Consider the following 19361-nt stretch of genomic DNA (forward strand, 5'->3'; position numbering starts at 1 on the left):
AGAAAAGAAAAGAAAAGAATCGATGTTGTAATGTTATGTTTAGAAATCGATTGTATATTTGGAAGTTGAGAATCAATGTAATGAAAAATGCGATGTAAAATGATGAGATGAATGATTGTAATAATATAGGATGTGTTATGTTGTTTGATACCTTCCTTATGCAATCGTTGTTGATAATTGTTCCTGTTTGGAACCTCTTGTAATTGTATTGATTGCGACGCCTTGAACGTACAGGGGAGACTCTGTCCGCGTGCAGGGGAAACCCTGTCCGTTCGGCGGTCTGTTGGCGTGCCCGAATCCGACCAAAGAAGCGGGCTCGGGGCGTGACAGCTAATCACTGAATTTAATCTAATCACATTATAGATCAAATAACAAACGTACATGTTGACTATACATCTACCCATTCACTTAAGAATGATCCGATGAAAACCCACCTCGAGAGCAATTTCCTGGCAACAAGAAGGCCACAATTACTGGAAGTCTCAGCTAGGATCACCCACAACCAGCAACCAAGCTACTCGAAAGATCTACACCCAAAATCTATCAAAATCCATCAATTCACCAAAATTTCAGCACTTAAGCTTAATTATCTTAACTCCAATGTCAAAACTCACCTAAAGATCTCCAATTTAGGTGAGGACGGTCCCAAATCCAGTGGATGATGATGGAGGATGTGCCTCAGGTCCAAAACCCCACTGCTTCCAAAGATAGCATCAAGAACAATTCAAAAACCCACAATTCTGTCCAAATATAATAGCAGCAGAGTAAAACTTGAGTTCGACCAAACTAATCTCAACCAAATTATGCAATTTAGGGCTTCGTGGATTCCTCAGGAAGTTTAGAATCTAGCAAACCAAGTTTCGCCGCAATCCGACCTTCCTACGTCGCGTACGAGCCAAAACACTAGAGGTCGTCGCTGAAGAACTGCAGAATTAGCAGCTATCAAGCTTGGAGTTGTGGATTTTGAAGCAATTTATGACAATTCAAGGGTAGAAGATGAAATCCAAGGGTTCACTGTGAAGATGGAGTGAAAAGAGCTCACCAGGGTCACCCTCCATCTATTTATAGGCTGCTGGAAAGATAAAATAAGCTTGCAATCTGGTGTCCCTGCAAAAACGGGCGTTTCTGGGCGCCCGGAACCCATTTCTGGGCGCCCGAAACCTCCAGGCTGCACAAATCATCCTCCTCGGACTCTCCGCTCGCGGTGTGCTACACCCATAAACGGCTCCGGCGGACCTCACCTACCACCCTGCCCGCGTCGAAGCAAACGATATTCACGATGTAGAATTTTCGGACCCACTTCTGGGCGCCCGGAACATAGGATCCGAATTGGCTGCCAGTTTCAGTTAAATTCAGCACTCAGTTCTGGGCGACCTAAACCATGTTCTGGGCGCCCGAATCTGGCAAAACTTCAGTTTTGCTTATTTGAGTGCGTCGAGTCCATTTCTGCACCCAATTCATGCAGAATTGACTCCGACTCAGTCCGACACTCTCCAGAGATGTCGACCAGTCACTAATACTGTAGCCAATCCTACCCAAACCTCAGGAACACTACACAGGTTAGAGAGTAGTTCGATGTCTTCTTTGTTTTAGTAGACACCTTGTGTGCATTAGGGAGTGCTTGATGTACACAGCGGGCCTGGGCACGTGTCGGGCGAACTTCTGCTGGGGCTTGGGCGTGACACTATGGCTCCATGAATGGTGCCATTTACAATATCTTCTTATTTTCAATTCTTCTCCAAGAAGTATCGTTTGACCCTCTTGGAGTTGGAATCTTCTATTTTTTAATGACCGATCAAAAATTAAATCGGTCTTCGAAACATCGAAAGAGTAAGTATATGCCGCCACTCGTGCTTTTGCTTCGCTAGCTTTGGCTGGTCTGAGCAAAGTACATTTATATGGCTGATGGCTCTTTACCATCTCTCCAGCATATATTTCGGCTTCATCAGCAGAATCTTCTATTTCATCAGAAGCATTCGACTCATCTTGAACCAACGATTCTTCAATAAAGGAGACATTTTTCTCCTTTCCCTTATTCCAATCTTTATTTCAGCTCTAACTAGGCCGATGTTCATTGTTGTCTTTCCTGATTGCTCATATTGAGCAACCCGGACACCCAAATCGAACTAGTTTGGTAAATACTTATATTCAAAATGATCTTTTATTTTGAAATACAAGCCATTAAATGTCATTTTTGCAAATTCTGACTATGGCATTCTAACAAAGCAATGCCTTCTCGATGTCTTAAATCGGTTTAAATATTCTTTAACCGATTCTCTTGATTTTTGACAAAACTGAGCTAAGTCAGCAAATAAAAGTTCTGGTTCTGACCTGTAGAACTGTTCATAGAATTTTCTTTCCAATTCGTCCCAATCTCGGACAGAATTGGCTGGTAAACTCGTATACCAAGTAAATGCGGTCTTCATTAAAAAAGTGTTAAATAACCTAAGTTTCAAAAAAGGATCTGCAGTGGCCTCTCTACATTGGGCCGTAAATCGTGCGATGTGTTCAACCGTATTTTCGGTTTCATCGCCTGATAACTTATTAAATTTTGGCATTTTTTAGTTTGCCGGGTACGGATGTTCTGCATCTATGTTCACGGGATAAGGTGATCGGAACATGGGCTGCATTGTCGGCCTAGTCCCTACTCCGAAAGTATTTCGGATGGCTTCTTCAATCTAAGGATAAAGCTCATTATTGTTCCCTAATACGGGAGCCAGAACCTGTGCCTGAGCTGGATTCAAACCTTGAGGGAGTCCATAATTCTGTAATGCATGGTTCGCGCCTTGCACAGCATTAGGGGCTTGCCCCTGAGCTCTAATTCCTATATTTTCTGGTTGGTAAGCCGGCAATGGTAGTGGAGGAGGTAATCCCTATGCCACTTCAGGGCTGTTGACCGACATTTAAAATAGTCGGTCTATAGACAGCTTGGAAAGGTGCCCCCTGTGGCTGAGTGTTTGTCGGTGTCACAGGATTTTATAACACCGGTGTACCCACAAGCCCTTGTAAACCTACAATAGGTTGTTCATTTCATGTTAATAACTGCCCAATTCGGGCAATGTTTTCGTTAGAACCCATGATTGCGGCTAAAACTATATCTAACCAATCGGTACTTCTGTAACTATTTTGGTCTAAGACCTGTAAGACCCGTGCCATCAATCCGAGCGCTTGAGTCAGACTTGGCTCTTGCTGGTCTGATTGACCGCTAGTCTCACCTTTAACTGGCAAGACTGCATGACGCTCGACCGCATTCTTGGTATTACTGGCTTGGTCGTTCCCAAAATTGCATGGAACGACTCTAGATTCATGGCATTATCATCAGCCATTAGTTTGTAATAAAGAAAATACAAATTTACCTAGACAGGAGTCCCACCGGGCGTGCCAAAAATTGCTGCGAGCCAAATTCTGTACCCCTTGACCTAGTCAAAGATTTTCCTAGAGAAGCGTGCAGGGATTTGATACGGCTACACGTGATGACCCTCGAAGTTTGCGCTCTTCGACAAATCAAGCGATTCGGTTAATGAGGGATCGAATCAGCCGAGTTCGAAACCTCCTACTGTAGAATTGGTTTGGCTAAATGAACCGAATTAGAAATTGCACAATGTCTTTGGGTCGGCTGATGAGTCGAATGTTCTTTTATATATATTAGCTTAAATTTTAGAACAAGTACAAAAGGATGCCGGTACGTAAAATCTACCTTAAAACTACTCCTAATAAAAGCGGTAAATGCAAAAAGAAAAGATATTAAGTAGACTACCACTAAGAAAAGCGAAGAAAATACGTAGAATTGAAAAGTGGTTCCTATCTGCAAAGGAAAAGACCCCTCTTCCAGGTGTTATCCGCCTATTTATACTCCACGCATTGTTATTCAGTTATTTACATGATCGAGTACTTCCCTAATTTCATGGGACACTATAAGCCGTTCTCAACCGCTCAAACCGCCTGTGGTTGGTTACCATTTGTTCTTTGCTCTCGGTGCACCAAATGTCTAGCTTTGGAGTTTCTGACCGTATTGTGCACCGTTTTACCACGTGACGTCAATTTATTGGTACCAACACAAGCATTCTATCATCTTAGTGCTACAGTCTTCTTTAAAAATTTTATTTAGAGGGCAAAACAATAATAGCTAACAATTGCCTCAAGGTGCTTTCCAAATTTTTAAAAAATAGTTATCTATATATCTCTTAATATTTCTAAAATTTTTTATTTATTTTTTTTCCAAATATTTCTAAAAAATAATAATATTAATTTTCTAAACAGAATAAATAAAAAAATTAAAAATTTTACAGAGATATATAAACAAATAATTTTTTTTTTATTTTCACTTTTACACCTCTAAAAAAAATTAAATATTTGTGAGGATTATATTCCTAACAACTCTTTTTTAGCATTTTGGACAATCAATCATATTCCTAACGAGGCCTAAGCTGACCCGAGGCGCCTACCGCGCCCCAGCTAAATTTCCTTACTTGGAAAAGTGCTGCCGCGCGGGCCCACCGCTCACGCGACGCTCGTTTCCGAATACGGAAGCTCCAAAAACATCCTCAGTAGAAATTAATTAAAAAGAATTTGACCGAGTAATTGCTGTCTGCTGTTGGGGTCGGGGCATGTGATTTCTTCCCTCGTTTCCCCACCACCCCACTCGCTGCTGCTGCTGGCAGAAGAAGAGAAAAAGGGCGAGAGAGAGAGCATCAGCAGTCAGCCGACGCGGTGGGGAAGGGAGGGAGGGAGGTAAGAGTGAAAGCGGAGGAGGGGGGGGGTGGCGTGGGCAGTAGCGAGAAAACAACGCTTGGGGCTGCAGGACTTTTGTCCTCTTTCGTTTTAATTGTGTTACCCTCCCCTCCCACCCAATGACCCAATTCTCTCCCCCCTGCCCCCCTATATATACCGCTCTCGCCCCACTTTTTCCCTTTTCTTTTCTATCTGATGCGCTCTCCGTTCAATATTTTTCTCCTCCTCTCTGTCTATCTCTCTCTATTTATTAGGGAGTCTCTCTATTTATTAGGGAGGAAAAACACCGTAGAGATAGATATTCTCTCATCTTATTTTATTTTATCTTATTTTATTTTATTTTATTTTAAAAAGAAGAAAAGAAATAAAAAGAAAGAATCAGAGAGATCAGATCGCCTGGAGAGATCGAGATCGAGATGTATGCGGAGGCGGGGCTGGAGTTCCCCTTCTTTCCGGGATTCTCGCAGGATGCGGCGGCGGCGATGGCGGCGGCGGCGGCCGCGAGCTGCCAGCACTACTCGCAACTCGCGATCGCCGATGGGGAGCTGCTGCCGGCTTTCGCCTCCGCCCTCCCGGAAGGTGGGGCCCACATGGTAATCTCTTCTCTTCTCATTTCTTTTTTTTTCCTTTTTTTTTTAATTTTTTTTTTTGGGTATTTTCTTTTTCCCAGGTGAAAAGGCGCATAAATAGATTTCTTTTCATTTTTTTTTTTGGTTATTTTTCATCTTTTATTTCTAGTTTATGTTTTCTGGGGTTGGATTTTATTAACGGGGGAAGCTCTCCTGATCGCCAGAGAAGTTGTGAATATGGAGCATTTTTTAATTTCTAATTATTATTTATTACTATTATTATTATTATTATTATTATTATTTTTGTACGAACTGCATATTGACTTCGGAACTAGGATTAGTGTTCTAATATTAGTGACAAAAAGTATATATACGGACAATCTTAAGTCTTAGCTATATAGTTCATTTGAAGTAGACCTCTCAACTTTAATTTGTAAAAAAATCTAATTAAATTTTACAGCTAAATTAGTTGTTGGCAGTTAATTAATCTAATTTTATTTGTTTATAAAAGAGTTTAAAATGTTAAATTTAATATATTATTAATTAATTTGATAAAACTTTTAAAATTACACAATTTAAAAATAATCAAAAAGTTGAGTAGGTGAGATAAAGAAATATATATATATAGTGGCCTCAAGTTGGAGGCTCCCCATACTTTTTTTATTTTTACTTTTATTTTATTTTATTTTATTTTATTATTATTATTTTTTTAGGAAAGATCAAAGGCCAAGAGTGCTTTTACCTTTATTCTTGCTAATAATCTGTTTGAGCAAAACAAAATAATTAGACACTTTACAACTCTTAAGGGATAAAATGTTAAAATAATTTTATGGTTATATTTTCTTTTTATATTTGAGAATTGAAGTATTTATGACGCAAGGTATTTAGTTGGTGAAACTGCAATATTGGGATCACGGGGACTATCATCAATACATAGCTACCCCTTTTTCACTTTTTTTCTTTTTTGTTGATTTTTTGAGCTCCTTCTAAATCATGTGCGAAAAAGGAAATTTTGATTCGAAATATGTTGTATTTGCTTTGCGAGAAATAGTTAAAGTGCACACCTCCGGGTTGAGACAATTCTTGTTGGGTTTTTAGTATTTAATAAGATTAGCGACAAGTTTAGAAGAGATGTAAAATTTACGCCTACTTTTTGGGTGTACAAAAAAGCACTGCTTATTTGAGAAAGGTGGTTTCTAGCTGTAATTAGAAGAAAAGCCCATGGATATTTATTTGGTTGTAGTGTTCTGTATTCAACTTTAGAATACTTTTGTTTTTACTTGGAAGCGCTTATTTACATATTTGCCCTCCAATAGTGGCGATGATGCGAAAGAAAAATGCTATCAGTACACCCTTATATATGGGTGTAAATCTTATATCTCTTCCGTCCAAGGGCTTACAAAACCCTTTCGGTTTTTAGTAGTAATAAAAAAGGTTGATAAGTCTAGAAGGAGAATATATAATAGCCTTTGGATGATTGGGGTCTAGGGATGTGTAAGTAGCATTGTTGGATGCAAAATTGCATATAATGCAGCTAATGGGCTGCAGCAGCTTTTAAAGTTTGGTAGGGATATTTTGGACATCTCACTCCCATTTTAGGGTGTATACATGGAAATAAGTTTGAGAGTTATTTTTGTAAAATTTTGATTTTTCTTGATCTGCTATGTTAGTTAAGCAAGATAAATTACAAGATTCTATCGGAGACTGAAGTAGGATGAAGAACCTCAAATAACATAATTACATGCTTTCTATCATTTGGTTTTCATTTTCTTATTTTGGGTTTCTATTTGGTTATGTACTTGAATTCTCCTAAGAGCTGCATCTTTGTTTTTGGGTGAATTATATATGTACCAATATACTTTACTTATTGTATCGATAAACAAAATATTTTGATCCCTAATACTCAACATCTCTCTTTATGGCTTGTCTAATTGAGTTTCTTTATTTTTTTCTGATAAAAAAAATCTACTATATATAGTTTATTATATTTCTCAAGAGCTATGCCTAAAAAAAAGAAAAGTATATTCTATTTGTTTATTTCTTTCTATAAAGATTCTATGATATATAAGCGAACCATGCTCAGATCATTTCTCTTTGTATATATTTAGTTTATTCGTATAAAACTAAAAAATGTGTTATGTCTAACTTTTCTAGAGTTTTGTTATTGTATGGGATGTGATTCTTTTTTTCAAAAAAAAAAAAAAGAAAATTATATCTCATGTAACAATAAAACTGTAAAAAAGATAAACATAATATATTTTTTCAGTTCTTACTCAAATAAACAAAATATAAAGAAGAAGAAAAGATCAAAGGTTGATTTGTTTATATATGATGAGTAATTTCAAAGAAAAAATTAAATAAGCAGGATAATTTTCTTTTTCTTTAGGCATAACTTTTAAGATACATACTAAACTATAGTGGAAAAACTTTTTTAGAAAAAAATATTCAATTAAGCCAAGTCATAAACAGAAATGTCGAGTACCGGACATCAATGAAATTTGCTATCGGTACAAAAATAGTAAGTATATTGGTACATATATAATTCATTAAAAAAACAAAGATACAGCTCTTATTAGAGGTTTTTAAGTAGATAAACAAATAAAAACCAAAGTAAGAAAGTGAGAACCAAATGATAGGAAACATTTATTATGGTCTAGATTTTCAAGATGACTTGTTGGTGTATTGTAGTTTTGAATTAAAACCATTATTATGGTCTATAGTTTCAAGAAAGTGAGAACCAAATGATAGGAAACATTTATTATGGTCTAGAGTTTCAAGATGTCTTGTTGGTGTATTGTAGTTTTGAATTAAAACCATTATTATGGTCTATAGTTTCAAGAAAGTGAGAACCAAATGATAGGAAACATTTATTATGGTCTAGATTTTCAAGATGACTTGTTGGTGTATTGTAGTTTTGAATTAAAACCATTATTATGGTCTATAGTTTCAAGATATATTTGGAAAAACTGGACTGAACTTTTTATGCACTTTGATGTATTGATTACGGATCTTCAACATATGCATTTTCTGGAACACTTTCTACAGTCTAAGAATCCTGCACATGTGCTTGTTCTTCCATGTTCGTGCATGTAAATGGAAACTTGCGAGTGCGCTTGTATTATGCAAATACGGAAACCTCAATACTATTTTTGTGTTAATATTGCATAATTATTCTACACTCTGGTTTTCTAATACTTGGTTAATCTATGTCGAATAATTATTTATTTCAACCATCTAAGAACTTCAATTTTTAAGTGTCGAATAATTAATAAATTATAAGATGTAACTGAAAGTGACGAGTTCTAGGAAGATAGGTGCTATTATCAGCTTGAAATTTTGTTTGTAACATCCACAAATCTCCAACAGAAAAAAGATATTTGCTTGTAGTGAGGCAACTGATAGAATGCCTAGTGTAAAAACTTCTAACTTATTTTAACTTAAAACAGTTGAAATATTTGTGAATTCTATAACTAATCTCCTATTAAGTAGGTTAGACTAAGCTAGAGAATAAGATGATAAATCTTAATTCATAGTAATTTTTGTATAGGGAAACATGGTGCAAACTCCAATTGTGTCGGAATATGACCTTGGAGGAGAAGGAGATCTATTCAAAGCTCCAGAACCCATCATAGGAGAACCACTACTCGGCCTTGACCCCATGGCGGCTGCCATATCTTTGATGTCTGGCGGGAATGATGTCATCTCTGAAACAGTGAAGGTCGCAGAAATGGAGTCGATCCAAAATGATCAGCTGCTGAGCGATGTATTCTACGAGTGCAAGAAGGATCTCTTAGAAAAGTCCGCAATTGAAGAATCGCTTTGTGAGCTATTAGATATTAAGATGCCTGCAATTCAAATAGAAGAAGCTCCAAGCGCAGAGAAACAGAGGTTCATTGCGGAAGGGCTGATCCAGAAGAGTGTTAGCTCAGGGTGTCTGAACTCAATGGATTGGATCCACGGGTGCCCCATGAGACCAAACTTTCTTGATTTCCAAGGAGTGGATTTTGAAGCTGCATTTGGGATGAGGCGAGCTTACAGTGAAGGCGATATTCAGGTGAGATATATACAATCTAGTTCTTAAAGTGGTGGCTTTTTTGGCCTCTCTTTATCCTTTTCCTCTACGTCTTTTGTTACTTGTAGGAGGTGAAAAGAGTGTACAAGTTTTAAGTCCTCTTATAATGGCTTAAACATGTATTAGATATCTCAAAATCAAAATTCTATTGACTGTTGGCATGTTTTGAAAAGTAAAAATATCTATAAACTAGAATGTCTCCCCTTTTTTTTTTTTTTGAAAGAAAATAACCTAGAATATCTTTTCAATCCAATTTCACTAATAAAACAGTTAAATCAGTGATTTAGGAGAATGCATAAGCATACTTTTAATCAAAAGTGTGGCACTCCATGTTATATTGTTGCAGTAATTGTTGTCTGTGTACTAGCTTTTACAAAGAAAAGGATCTTTTAACTGCAATGTTAAGTTGCCGAAAGAGGTACCTATAATCAAAGATTCATCCTTTTATTCAACTGTGATTTTCACGCGTTGCATCATGGGAAATCTACAATTATATCATTGCATGCTTGTTCAACTTTTGTATTTTCTGTTCACAATTGGGTATTGTAACTTGGAGTGATGTTGGAGTTAATTTTTTTTGTTTTTGACTATTTTATTCTTTGACAGAATCTTGGCAATAATAGCAGAAGCAGTGGCAGTGCAACCAATGTTAGCTCATCCTCTGAGCGGCCTTTAACAATCACTGATATGAAGATTGAAGAAAGAAGGCAAAAACTTTCCAGATATAGGACAAAGAAGACAAAAAGAAACTTTGGTAGAAAGATCAAGGTATGGAGAGAGAAATGTTTCTGGCTCTACTTTCTCTGAAATTTCAAGTCAAGCTGCAGCATTTGGCTGGTTTCTTTAATAATATCTATGCATGTTTAGTGCACTCGTTTAAATTTGGCATATACATTTCAGATAGATCATAAAGAAGATTGTAACAACTAGAAAAACCCTAACAAGTTTTTATGTTCCATTATATTCTAAGGCTGCACTGGATAGCAGGATCTTATACTTAGTGTTCACTAGGAATTAAATTAGTTGACCCCTTCACAAATCGGCGACAACAACAGCATGTGACATAAGTGGATATCATACAGTTGCAGCATCACATGATTGGCACGATGCTTAGCATTCCTCTTTCAGAAAGCAGTAATTTGCCAACCAAATAATTAGACATCTTTACCGAGTTTCATGGTTTTGTTATTCGTTAAAGGCCACTTTGGTCCTGATATGTATTATACATGGATAGCTTTTTCTATGCCTACATTATTCTGCTATTGAGCAAGGTCAATTTTGTTGTTTTCTTTTTTTCTTTTTTTCTAATAACATTATAGAGTAACTGGGTTTAGATGGTCATATATGCGTAAGTGTACGAAAGTGAAGGATATCAGTCCCATGAGTTGGATGACACAGTAGTTCTGGGATTATCCTACAAAACTAGGTTTAATCTGAGCTTTTACATTTGGTATGCATTTTACAAATTAAAGCTGTCACATTTAGTCATTCCAATTTTGTTAATAACAAAGCATTTGTCTCATTCAATTCAATTATTACAATCCCGTTGTAAAATGATGACATTTAGGTTGTGCCTAAAACTGAACCCACAAAAAAAAAAGAAAAAAGAATTATATAGCTAGATGTCATCTAACTAGAATTCAGCCGGAGTGCTTCTGAAAGTATAAACGAGTTGCTGCTTCCGATATTTTGGCCCTTGGATCAAGGCTTTGACCTTTCAAAGGTGTTGGATCATAACTAGTGCAGCGGTGGTAGTTGGAATAGTAATGATCCAAGGACAAGAAGGTTAATCCAAGGGTTAAAAAATTAAAAGCACCATGTAAGTGGTGCTTCTCGAAGCACCCTAGCTGGACTCCATCCAACTATACATTTCGACATCTTATGTGCTACAACAATAATGACAAAGGTTCTGGATTTTGCAGTACGCCTGCAGGAAGGCTCTTGCAGATAGCCAGCCGAGGGTGCGCGGAAGGTTCGCAAAGACTGATCAAGAATGTGAGAGTACTAAGCAGAAGAAGTCGATGTAAATACTCCAGTAGGACTTGAGCTTTAAAGAAGCCACCGGAGCTCTCTCTTTCATAATAATGCTTTAAATTAGAAAGAGTGAGTGGTCCGCAGCTCTTTGTGGTTCTTCGAGACCCTTGTAGCTCTCCAGGATCTCTTTCTCTTCTGTCTGTAATAATCGCGCTGCTAGCTGAATGTGGAGCTGTGCTCATGTAAATAGATGGTTTGAATAAGACGAAGCTGGCTCCTTATTAGTAGGCTCAGATGTTGAATATTTTAAGTTTTTGATGTTTCAGTGCCTTGCTCCTTTTTGTGCCTACATAATCAGTAGTGAAGATATGATTAGTACTCTGCACCATGCTTACAGTTTACAAGTTAGAGACTCCTCGTAGATTTGCGTTATTGAGTGCCTTTCACAAAGTCTCCCAAAATGCTACTCTTGTAAGATGCCAATGTATTAGCATGTACTATGTGGAGGGTTTTATTTAGCTCATACATGCAGTCGAAAATGCTACATGAGTTTACTACCAATACATTAAAAAGTCTCATTCTGCGTGTTCGAAGGAAAATTGATTTAGGGTTGAAAATTCTCCGGTCCTTGTTTTGGTTCCTCCTAGTTAGTAACTAATAACATGTATCTATCTGAGATTTGAGATTGTACCAGGTTGATCCTATAAAGATGCGTAGTTCGATATCCGATCATCTCCAAGTACCATAATATATATATATATATATATATATATATATATATATATATATATTGTTGAGCTGGAATGCTATTAGTAGCAAACTAGCTCCGTTGTCACCCATTTGTTTTCGATAATGGAGCCTTTAAATTGATGATTGGCGCCGTTGAATATGATCTATACCACTTGAAATATATAGAAACCAAATTTCAAATCATTTCGACATCATTGACCTAATGATCAAAGAGTTTCAAAATTTATAATTTTAATGGTAGATGTAAGGCATTTTCTCGTTTAACGGTGTAAAACTATCCAAATCAACTGAATTTTGATTAGAAAATTTTTTAAACTATTTAGAATAAGATCTATACTCTCGACCTTGATTATAAAATTCCTATCATCACTTTTTAGAGGATATTCATTTTCAGCCGTTCATTTTTACGCTTACTTGATGGATAAGAGAACAATATCGAAAAAGCATGAAATTTGATTTCTAGATACTTCAAGTGGTATAGATCATACTCAACGGTTCCGATCATCGATTTGGAAGCTCCATCATCGAAAACAAATGGGTGGCAACAGAGCCCGTTTACTACCGATAGTATTCTAGGTCAACTATATATATATATATATATATATATATATATATATATAACTATATATATATATATATATGATTAACCCTAAACCCAAATATTTGACGCTCGCAAACAAACCACAATCAATACATGCGAAAAATCATTACTGATATTTCATGCTGAACATATTAGGCTACCAGGGATATTAAAAGAGAGCTGATTGAGCCCTTCTTTATTCTTGGACCTGGACTGACAATAACCTATCAGCAGTTCTGACAGATCAATTGCTTTGATTTACCATCATCTTAAACTTCACCGAAATTAAAAAGTTGCAGCGAAACAGAAGCCGAAGTAATCGTTTGATAACTAATCTCCTCATTATTATAACAACAGAAACAGTAGTGAGCAAGAGAACCACCGTCGTTGCGGGTGATCAACTCTAGCTCCAATAATACAATTTATTAAAATTATTTCGCAGCAGATGGGTTTTTCCCCACCAAAGTAGAAATATTTAGTTTTGGGCATCCTCTGCATGTTGTGTTCTCTGCTCATTAATAGGCGGTAAATAACGGATATGAGAGATTAGGGAAAAAAATAAAATAAAACCCTGAAAAAGAAAAAAGGATTAGTTGACTCCGTAGATCCACTTCTCAGCATTGCTAGTGTAAGAAACTAGCTCGCTCGGCTCGAACCAAAGAGCGATTTCGTCCTTCGCGGTTTCAGGACCATCACTCCCATGAATGATGTTTCTGCAATAAAAATAAAGCAAACGACTATAAGAAATTGCAAAACAAGGTTTAAAGCTTGGAAAATAAGGTTTCGAGACTCATAAGCACAAAAGGAATTGCAAAAGTTGGACAATCAAAAAAAGGGTGATACATTGATCGTATGATAATGGAACAATCAAACCATCATGAGCTTTTTATTCTGATAGACCGAGTAAATGATATCGGGAAGCAAGCCTTGATCCATTGTTTGGGAAGAAACATCTTCAATTTAGTGCGCCAAAATAAGAGCCACCATTGGACTACCGAAAAATACGCATGTTGTGACCAGGACAAACTTTCATTTCTAGATGTGAAAGAAGGAATGGTTTTCAATTCAAACCTGATGAGCAATCCAAATTCAAGAACAAGTGCAACAATCTTCAAATATATACTAGTACTAGAATCACCATCTCTCCCTACATTGAAAGAGGCTAATTCGACTCTCATGACAATATCTTCACAAGAAAGAAAAAGGATAAAAAATATATGGAAACCCATCTTAATCTAAAAGAACTATGGTAACTTCTGCTTACTGAAATATTCAAAGGACAAATCAGATCGAACAGTTTAGTCCAATCACCATAACATATCACACATGAATTAGTCACCATAGAACTTCCAGAAAAAGTAAAATCAGAAAAATCAAAAGAATTTCTCTCCCTGCTTAAATGCCTTTTATATCGCAAGCAAGCATAGTTATTAAATGAACTATAGCATCTATCCTCACAAGTGAACGGACTATCTTGTAAAGCAATTTATCCCCGCATCCTAGAAAACAGCCTTTTTAAGTTTCTTCGAGTCAAATATGTCCTCTGCATATGCTTATTAGTTTTACCATGAGAATAACATCAACTACGCCAAAGCTTGTTCTTTCAATGTGGTATATTTCCATTATGTATCCACTATTTACTCGTTCGATTATGATTAGAATTCCAGTAGAAAGTTCAACATTTTTTATCTAATTAAATAGATTTATTCTTGTAATTTTGAACTTCCACTCATCTATTTCTATTTCAACCGTGTTATGCCTTTTTCAGGACTCCGCTTAATCCATAATACTTTCTGCACATCGTAAAAAGCAATTCCGTCCTAAGCAGTTCTTTCTGAACAAAAACCCTGAGTGGATTGGAGTGGATTGGTCCACGTTTAGTAAAAAATTCCAGGTGATTAATTTAGTCAAATGGTGTCTTAAAAAAAGCAACAACTCATATTAATGAACAGGCTATTTGCAAGCAAATTCAAAAATACGGAAAGAGTAGATAATTTTCTCAATAAATCAAGGTAAAGCAACAGAATGCGCAATTAACAAAAAGAATAAATTTTACCATTTTTATGGTCCTATTTAATAAAATTTCGCAATAAATGTGATCCTTTTGTTCTTCCTTCCTCATTCCATCCTCTTCAAATACTTATCATTTCTATTGCCATTTTAAGGGTTAACTTGTTAAAGATCATAGAAAAGGAATTCAGAAATATATACCTTCCAACAACAACTGCGAGATCACCTCTGATTGTTCCAGGTTCAGACTTTTGCGGATCTGTGGCACCGATTAGTTTCCGACCATATTTGATAACACCCTCCCCTTCCCAAACCTATCAGGGGGCAAAGAAAATCATGAAGGAAACAAATAGTGATTTTTTTTCTTTCTTTTTGCTGCTCCAATTCGTGAAAGCGACAAAAGAAAAGAAAGAATATATCACTCTGCTTACCATTGCAAGCACAGGGCCAGAGCTCAGAAAATCACAAAGCCCATCGAAGAATGGCCTTTCTTTGAGATCATGGTAGTGCTTCTGAGCAAATTCCTTCGTCGGAACTACCAACTTAATGGCCATGAGCTTGTATCCTTTGCGCTCAAAACGTGATATAATCTCAGCAATCTGACAAAGATTTCATGATTTGGTTCTTTATATTGGTCAACATCTATTAATGAATGTAATATGACTAGACACCCACTTTGCATGCTTGCATTTCATCATACTAACAAGCTCATGCAGGTAGGAGTAAATACCAAGGATAAACATGTAAATGTGTTCGAAAATACTGAAAATTGAAATGATTAGAGTATTAATTGTCTAGATTCTGGAACAACTAGAGGTTTTTGAAAAAAGCCTAAAGTTGGGACATCTTCAAAACTACCTAATTATAAAAAGAATAATTTTCATATTTGCATTTACCATTTAAAAAAAAAAAAAATCCCTAAGCATATGCTAATAGCAGTAGTACTAGGAATATCGATACACCCAACTAAGTCAAGAAAATCAAGAACTTAGACTGACGAACTTGAACTGAGAGTTAGCAACAGTCCCTGCTTTCAATAAACACAGGAGATATCTTACCAGTCCTCTTTGAACTCCATCAGGCTTAATTGCAATGAAAGTGCGCTCCATCTGAAGGACAGGGAGAGAAAAACTAAATTAGACAGTATTGACCACTCAGACTATTTAATGAAAGTAATTAGAATAAGCAATTGTAATACCTCCGCAGCATGTGCTTCCTGATCATAAAGCATGTAAGCTGAAGAAAAGGAGAGAAGAAATGTTGAAATGTGTCAGGATAAAATGAGAAGCTAAAGGGAGATTTTCAATCAACAAAAAGTTCGAATTCATCCGTTCCTAGACACATTTAAATTTGCAATCGACAAAACAACAAAATGAAAAGGCTAACCCAGTGCATGAGACTGCACAAAACTGTCATTAAATAAAACCATATTTTTACAGGAGAAAACGCAGGAAGCAGACTGTAGAAAAGAAAGCAATGCGAATGATCGTTAAGAAACAACCTGCAGCAGGAACGGCAAGAGCAGATGAAATCCAACCGCGTTGTGCATTCTTATTATCAGCCTTCTCATAAAAGGAAGAAACAGTGGATATTTTTCCTCTGAAAGTAGTTAATGCAGCTACTGCAGCGCCACGTCCTTCTGCAAGAAAATGATTCATGTCATCATTTTGGAGTGCAAAAGCATTGCAAACATTGTTTTCTTATAGAAATGCAAGATTCATTAAGGAAAAAAAAAAAACGAGAATAGAAGAAAAACAAGCAAAATGAAATTAAAAAAATATTCCATAGATAAAAAACAACAGAGTTTCCGACAGGTCGACTACTAGTGGCTATATACTGCAGATTTACCTACAGGGGCTGTTCAGTTCAAGATTTGTAATATTTCGAAGGTAAATCCGTATAAAATTTACCTGAACTATGGACCATTTAATTTTACTACCCAAACTTTAGAATTTTGATTTTACTATCCAACCTTTCAATTTATTTGATTTGAGTCAGTCAACAACACTTTGATTCTAAAATTTGAATGCATTATTTATCTTTACAGATTTAGGTAGTTTATTTCATGCAATTCTCACAGTAATTGAATGGAAAGGGGAGCGATTCAGGCCAAGGTCTCCACCTGATGTGGAGCCTATCCATCCTCTTGTTCAAAGTCTTACGACTCTAAAATTTAAACTAATTACTAATTACTAATTTAATGAGCTTATAGTTGTGAGAATTGTATAAAATATACTAACTAAACCTGTAAAGTTAAACGACGCATTCAAATTTTAAAGTCAAAGTGCTGTTGATTGACCCAAATCAAATAAATTGAAAGGTCAGGTAATAAAATCAAAATTCTAAAGTTTGGGTAGTCAAATCCAAATGGTCCATAGTTTAGGTAAGTTCCATACATTTTCACCTATTTCGGAAATGTTGTATATTTTATATTTCGAATGACAAGTTTGTTACTAAATTATCAAGCCACTTGGATTGAGAAGTTGTTAAAAACTAGTATTTTTCTTATTAATGGACTACTAACAATTCCCATAAAGCATGTAAACGAAATACCTCCTATCCATGATAATCTAGTTTTCTTATCATCTAGGAATCTACAATGATTCCACTCCTTCACTAACACCTTTTACAACTATCATACTTGAGATGAATGGTAGTGATTTGAATATTTACAATAGAAAATATGCAGGATAATCGAAATTTGAAATATTACAAACTGTGAACCAAATGGGCCCATAGTGCTAAATATGGAAGAAAAGTAATTTGGAATGAAGCCTTTAGACAAGCATAAGATAAGGGCAACTATTATTCATGGCAAAGCTAACAAGACAGGTAGAAACTACTAGGTATTTATGTGACCAATGCATGCCTAAAGAGATAAGCCAAATTATAAGAAACAGGAAAACCACTAAAAGTTACTAAATTGAACCCAAACCAGACTGATCAGTTCGGATTGCTTTAGTTAAGAAAACAACCAACTGACACCTCAAACCAAACTGATCAGATCAGTTTATTTAAGTTGGTTTACCCACTAATGCATGGGTTCTCTTTTGTTCCAAAAATCCTCAAACTGAAAAGGTACATATAATTTCAATTTGGATTTTCAACGACAATTGAACTGGAAAAGCACTACAGTGGGCTTTTAAAAGCAGAGGTCCCTTAATGCTTTTCCTCCAGTATTCATAGTCAGATCTGCACAAGCATTCTCCAAGATGTGTTCTGACTTGGTGCATGTTAAGATTCGCATTCAATCAGAATCTAGCATGCTAATAAAATCCCAAATTTAATAAAACGTAAAAAACTCAATAGTTAAAGGGGCCCCAAAAATAAAAATTGAGGGGACCATTTCAAAAAGGCCTATATTTGAAGAATTCAACAAGAGCTAATCATTTAAGAAATTTCCAAATCATCAAGCTGCCTTTTTTAAAAAAAACTAAAGAATTAAAAAAGGCGCCATTTGTATAAACTAGCATGACGCAGATCCCTTCCATGGCATCAAACATTGTGAGAAAATGGAATTAAAATATCATAAAGCATTTCCTGATAGTAGCTAATTCCTCTTCTCTACATCTCACATTCAAGTTATAACCCACAACATAATTCAACTCAGTTAAAAATGTAAGGAGCTTACTTGAACCATGAACTAAATTTGAGACAACTACCTAACCTTTAAAAAATTCTGATTTTACAACACAACACGTTTCAGTTCATATGATTTCAACTATTTGATGGCTCTTCTGTTACAAAATTCAGGCACGCCACTTGTTTGAATTGAACTTATCTCCATGTAAATTACATGAGATTCTTAAATAATTTTGCAAAAATTCAAATGACGTATTCAAATTTTATACCCAAAAAGTCATCGAATAATTCAAATCAAATCAAATCAAATAAAAGGTTAGGCAGCAGAATCAAAGTTATGAAAGATTAAATAATTGTTTCAAAGCGGACTATAGTTCAGGTAAGTTCCATACATTCTTACCTTGGAATCAGATCAAATGATCCAAACTAAAACATTCTGTATGATACTAACTACAGTTCAAAAGGATGAAACAGATGAAGGCTTTCGATTTCGGCATAGTTTGGGATTACGATTGAAGATCCAAAAAATTTGAAAACGCTTTTACTATTGCATCCTTCAATGCTATAATGAAATTGAAAGAACTTTTGAATTCTTCGAAGCTTCCAAAAGATAAAAATAATAAAAGCTCCCTTTTATTTGATATTATTACTCACCGCACAAGAGAGGCGAGCTTCGAGAGGCGGAGATGAGCGCTCTCGTCGTCCTCAAAGCGGATCTGTAGATCTGGGAGCTCATTTTCGCTTTCTCTTTTTTTTTCTTTTTTTTTTTTTCCTCTTTTTAGTTTTCTCTCTCCCTCCCTCTGCTTCTCTCTTCTAGGGTTTGGTTATGACGAGGAAAAGAGCCTGAGTGTCTGACTGACGCTAGGGTTGTGGATTCGCCGCGCTGTAGGCAAGGCATGCGGATGGAATCAATCCTTTTTTACGCTCTTGTCCTTGCCTTTAAGAACAGTATGGAATAAATCGTTTGGTGAACCCAGTTCGCCTAGACCACATGTAATAATAATAAATAAACGAGTCAGGTTAAGACACTTCTATTTATAAATCAACACTTTGATCAATTTCACCTCTTAGATCATATTTTTATATCAACCGC

At 36.0% G+C, this 19361-nt stretch overlaps 2 protein-coding genes across 2 annotated transcripts; one reads left to right on the forward strand and one right to left on the reverse strand.

Annotated features, from left to right (window-relative positions):
* Positions 4836–11695, forward strand: LOC109717544. Its single transcript, XM_020243388.1, has 4 exons — positions 4836–5324; positions 8848–9354; positions 9979–10140; positions 11295–11695. The coding sequence occupies exons 1-4, from the start codon at positions 5148–5150 to the stop codon at positions 11397–11399; spliced, it is 951 nt and encodes a 316-aa protein (XP_020098977.1). The 5' UTR covers positions 4836–5147; the 3' UTR covers positions 11400–11695.
* LOC109717546 (nucleoside diphosphate kinase 3-like) lies at positions 12983–19131 on the reverse strand. The gene is made up of 7 exons (XM_020243395.1): positions 18923–19131; positions 16188–16325; positions 15885–15922; positions 15745–15795; positions 15118–15285; positions 14888–15000; positions 12983–13389 (listed from the first exon to the last, which is right to left on the reverse strand). Exons 1-7 carry the CDS (start codon positions 19002–19004, stop codon positions 13266–13268), a joined length of 714 nt encoding a protein of 237 aa, XP_020098984.1. The 5' UTR covers positions 19005–19131; the 3' UTR covers positions 12983–13265.

This window comes from Ananas comosus, linkage group 11 (assembly GCF_001540865.1).
Source record: "Ananas comosus cultivar F153 linkage group 11, ASM154086v1, whole genome shotgun sequence".
In the NCBI taxonomy this organism is placed as follows: domain Eukaryota; kingdom Viridiplantae; phylum Streptophyta; class Magnoliopsida; order Poales; family Bromeliaceae; genus Ananas; species Ananas comosus.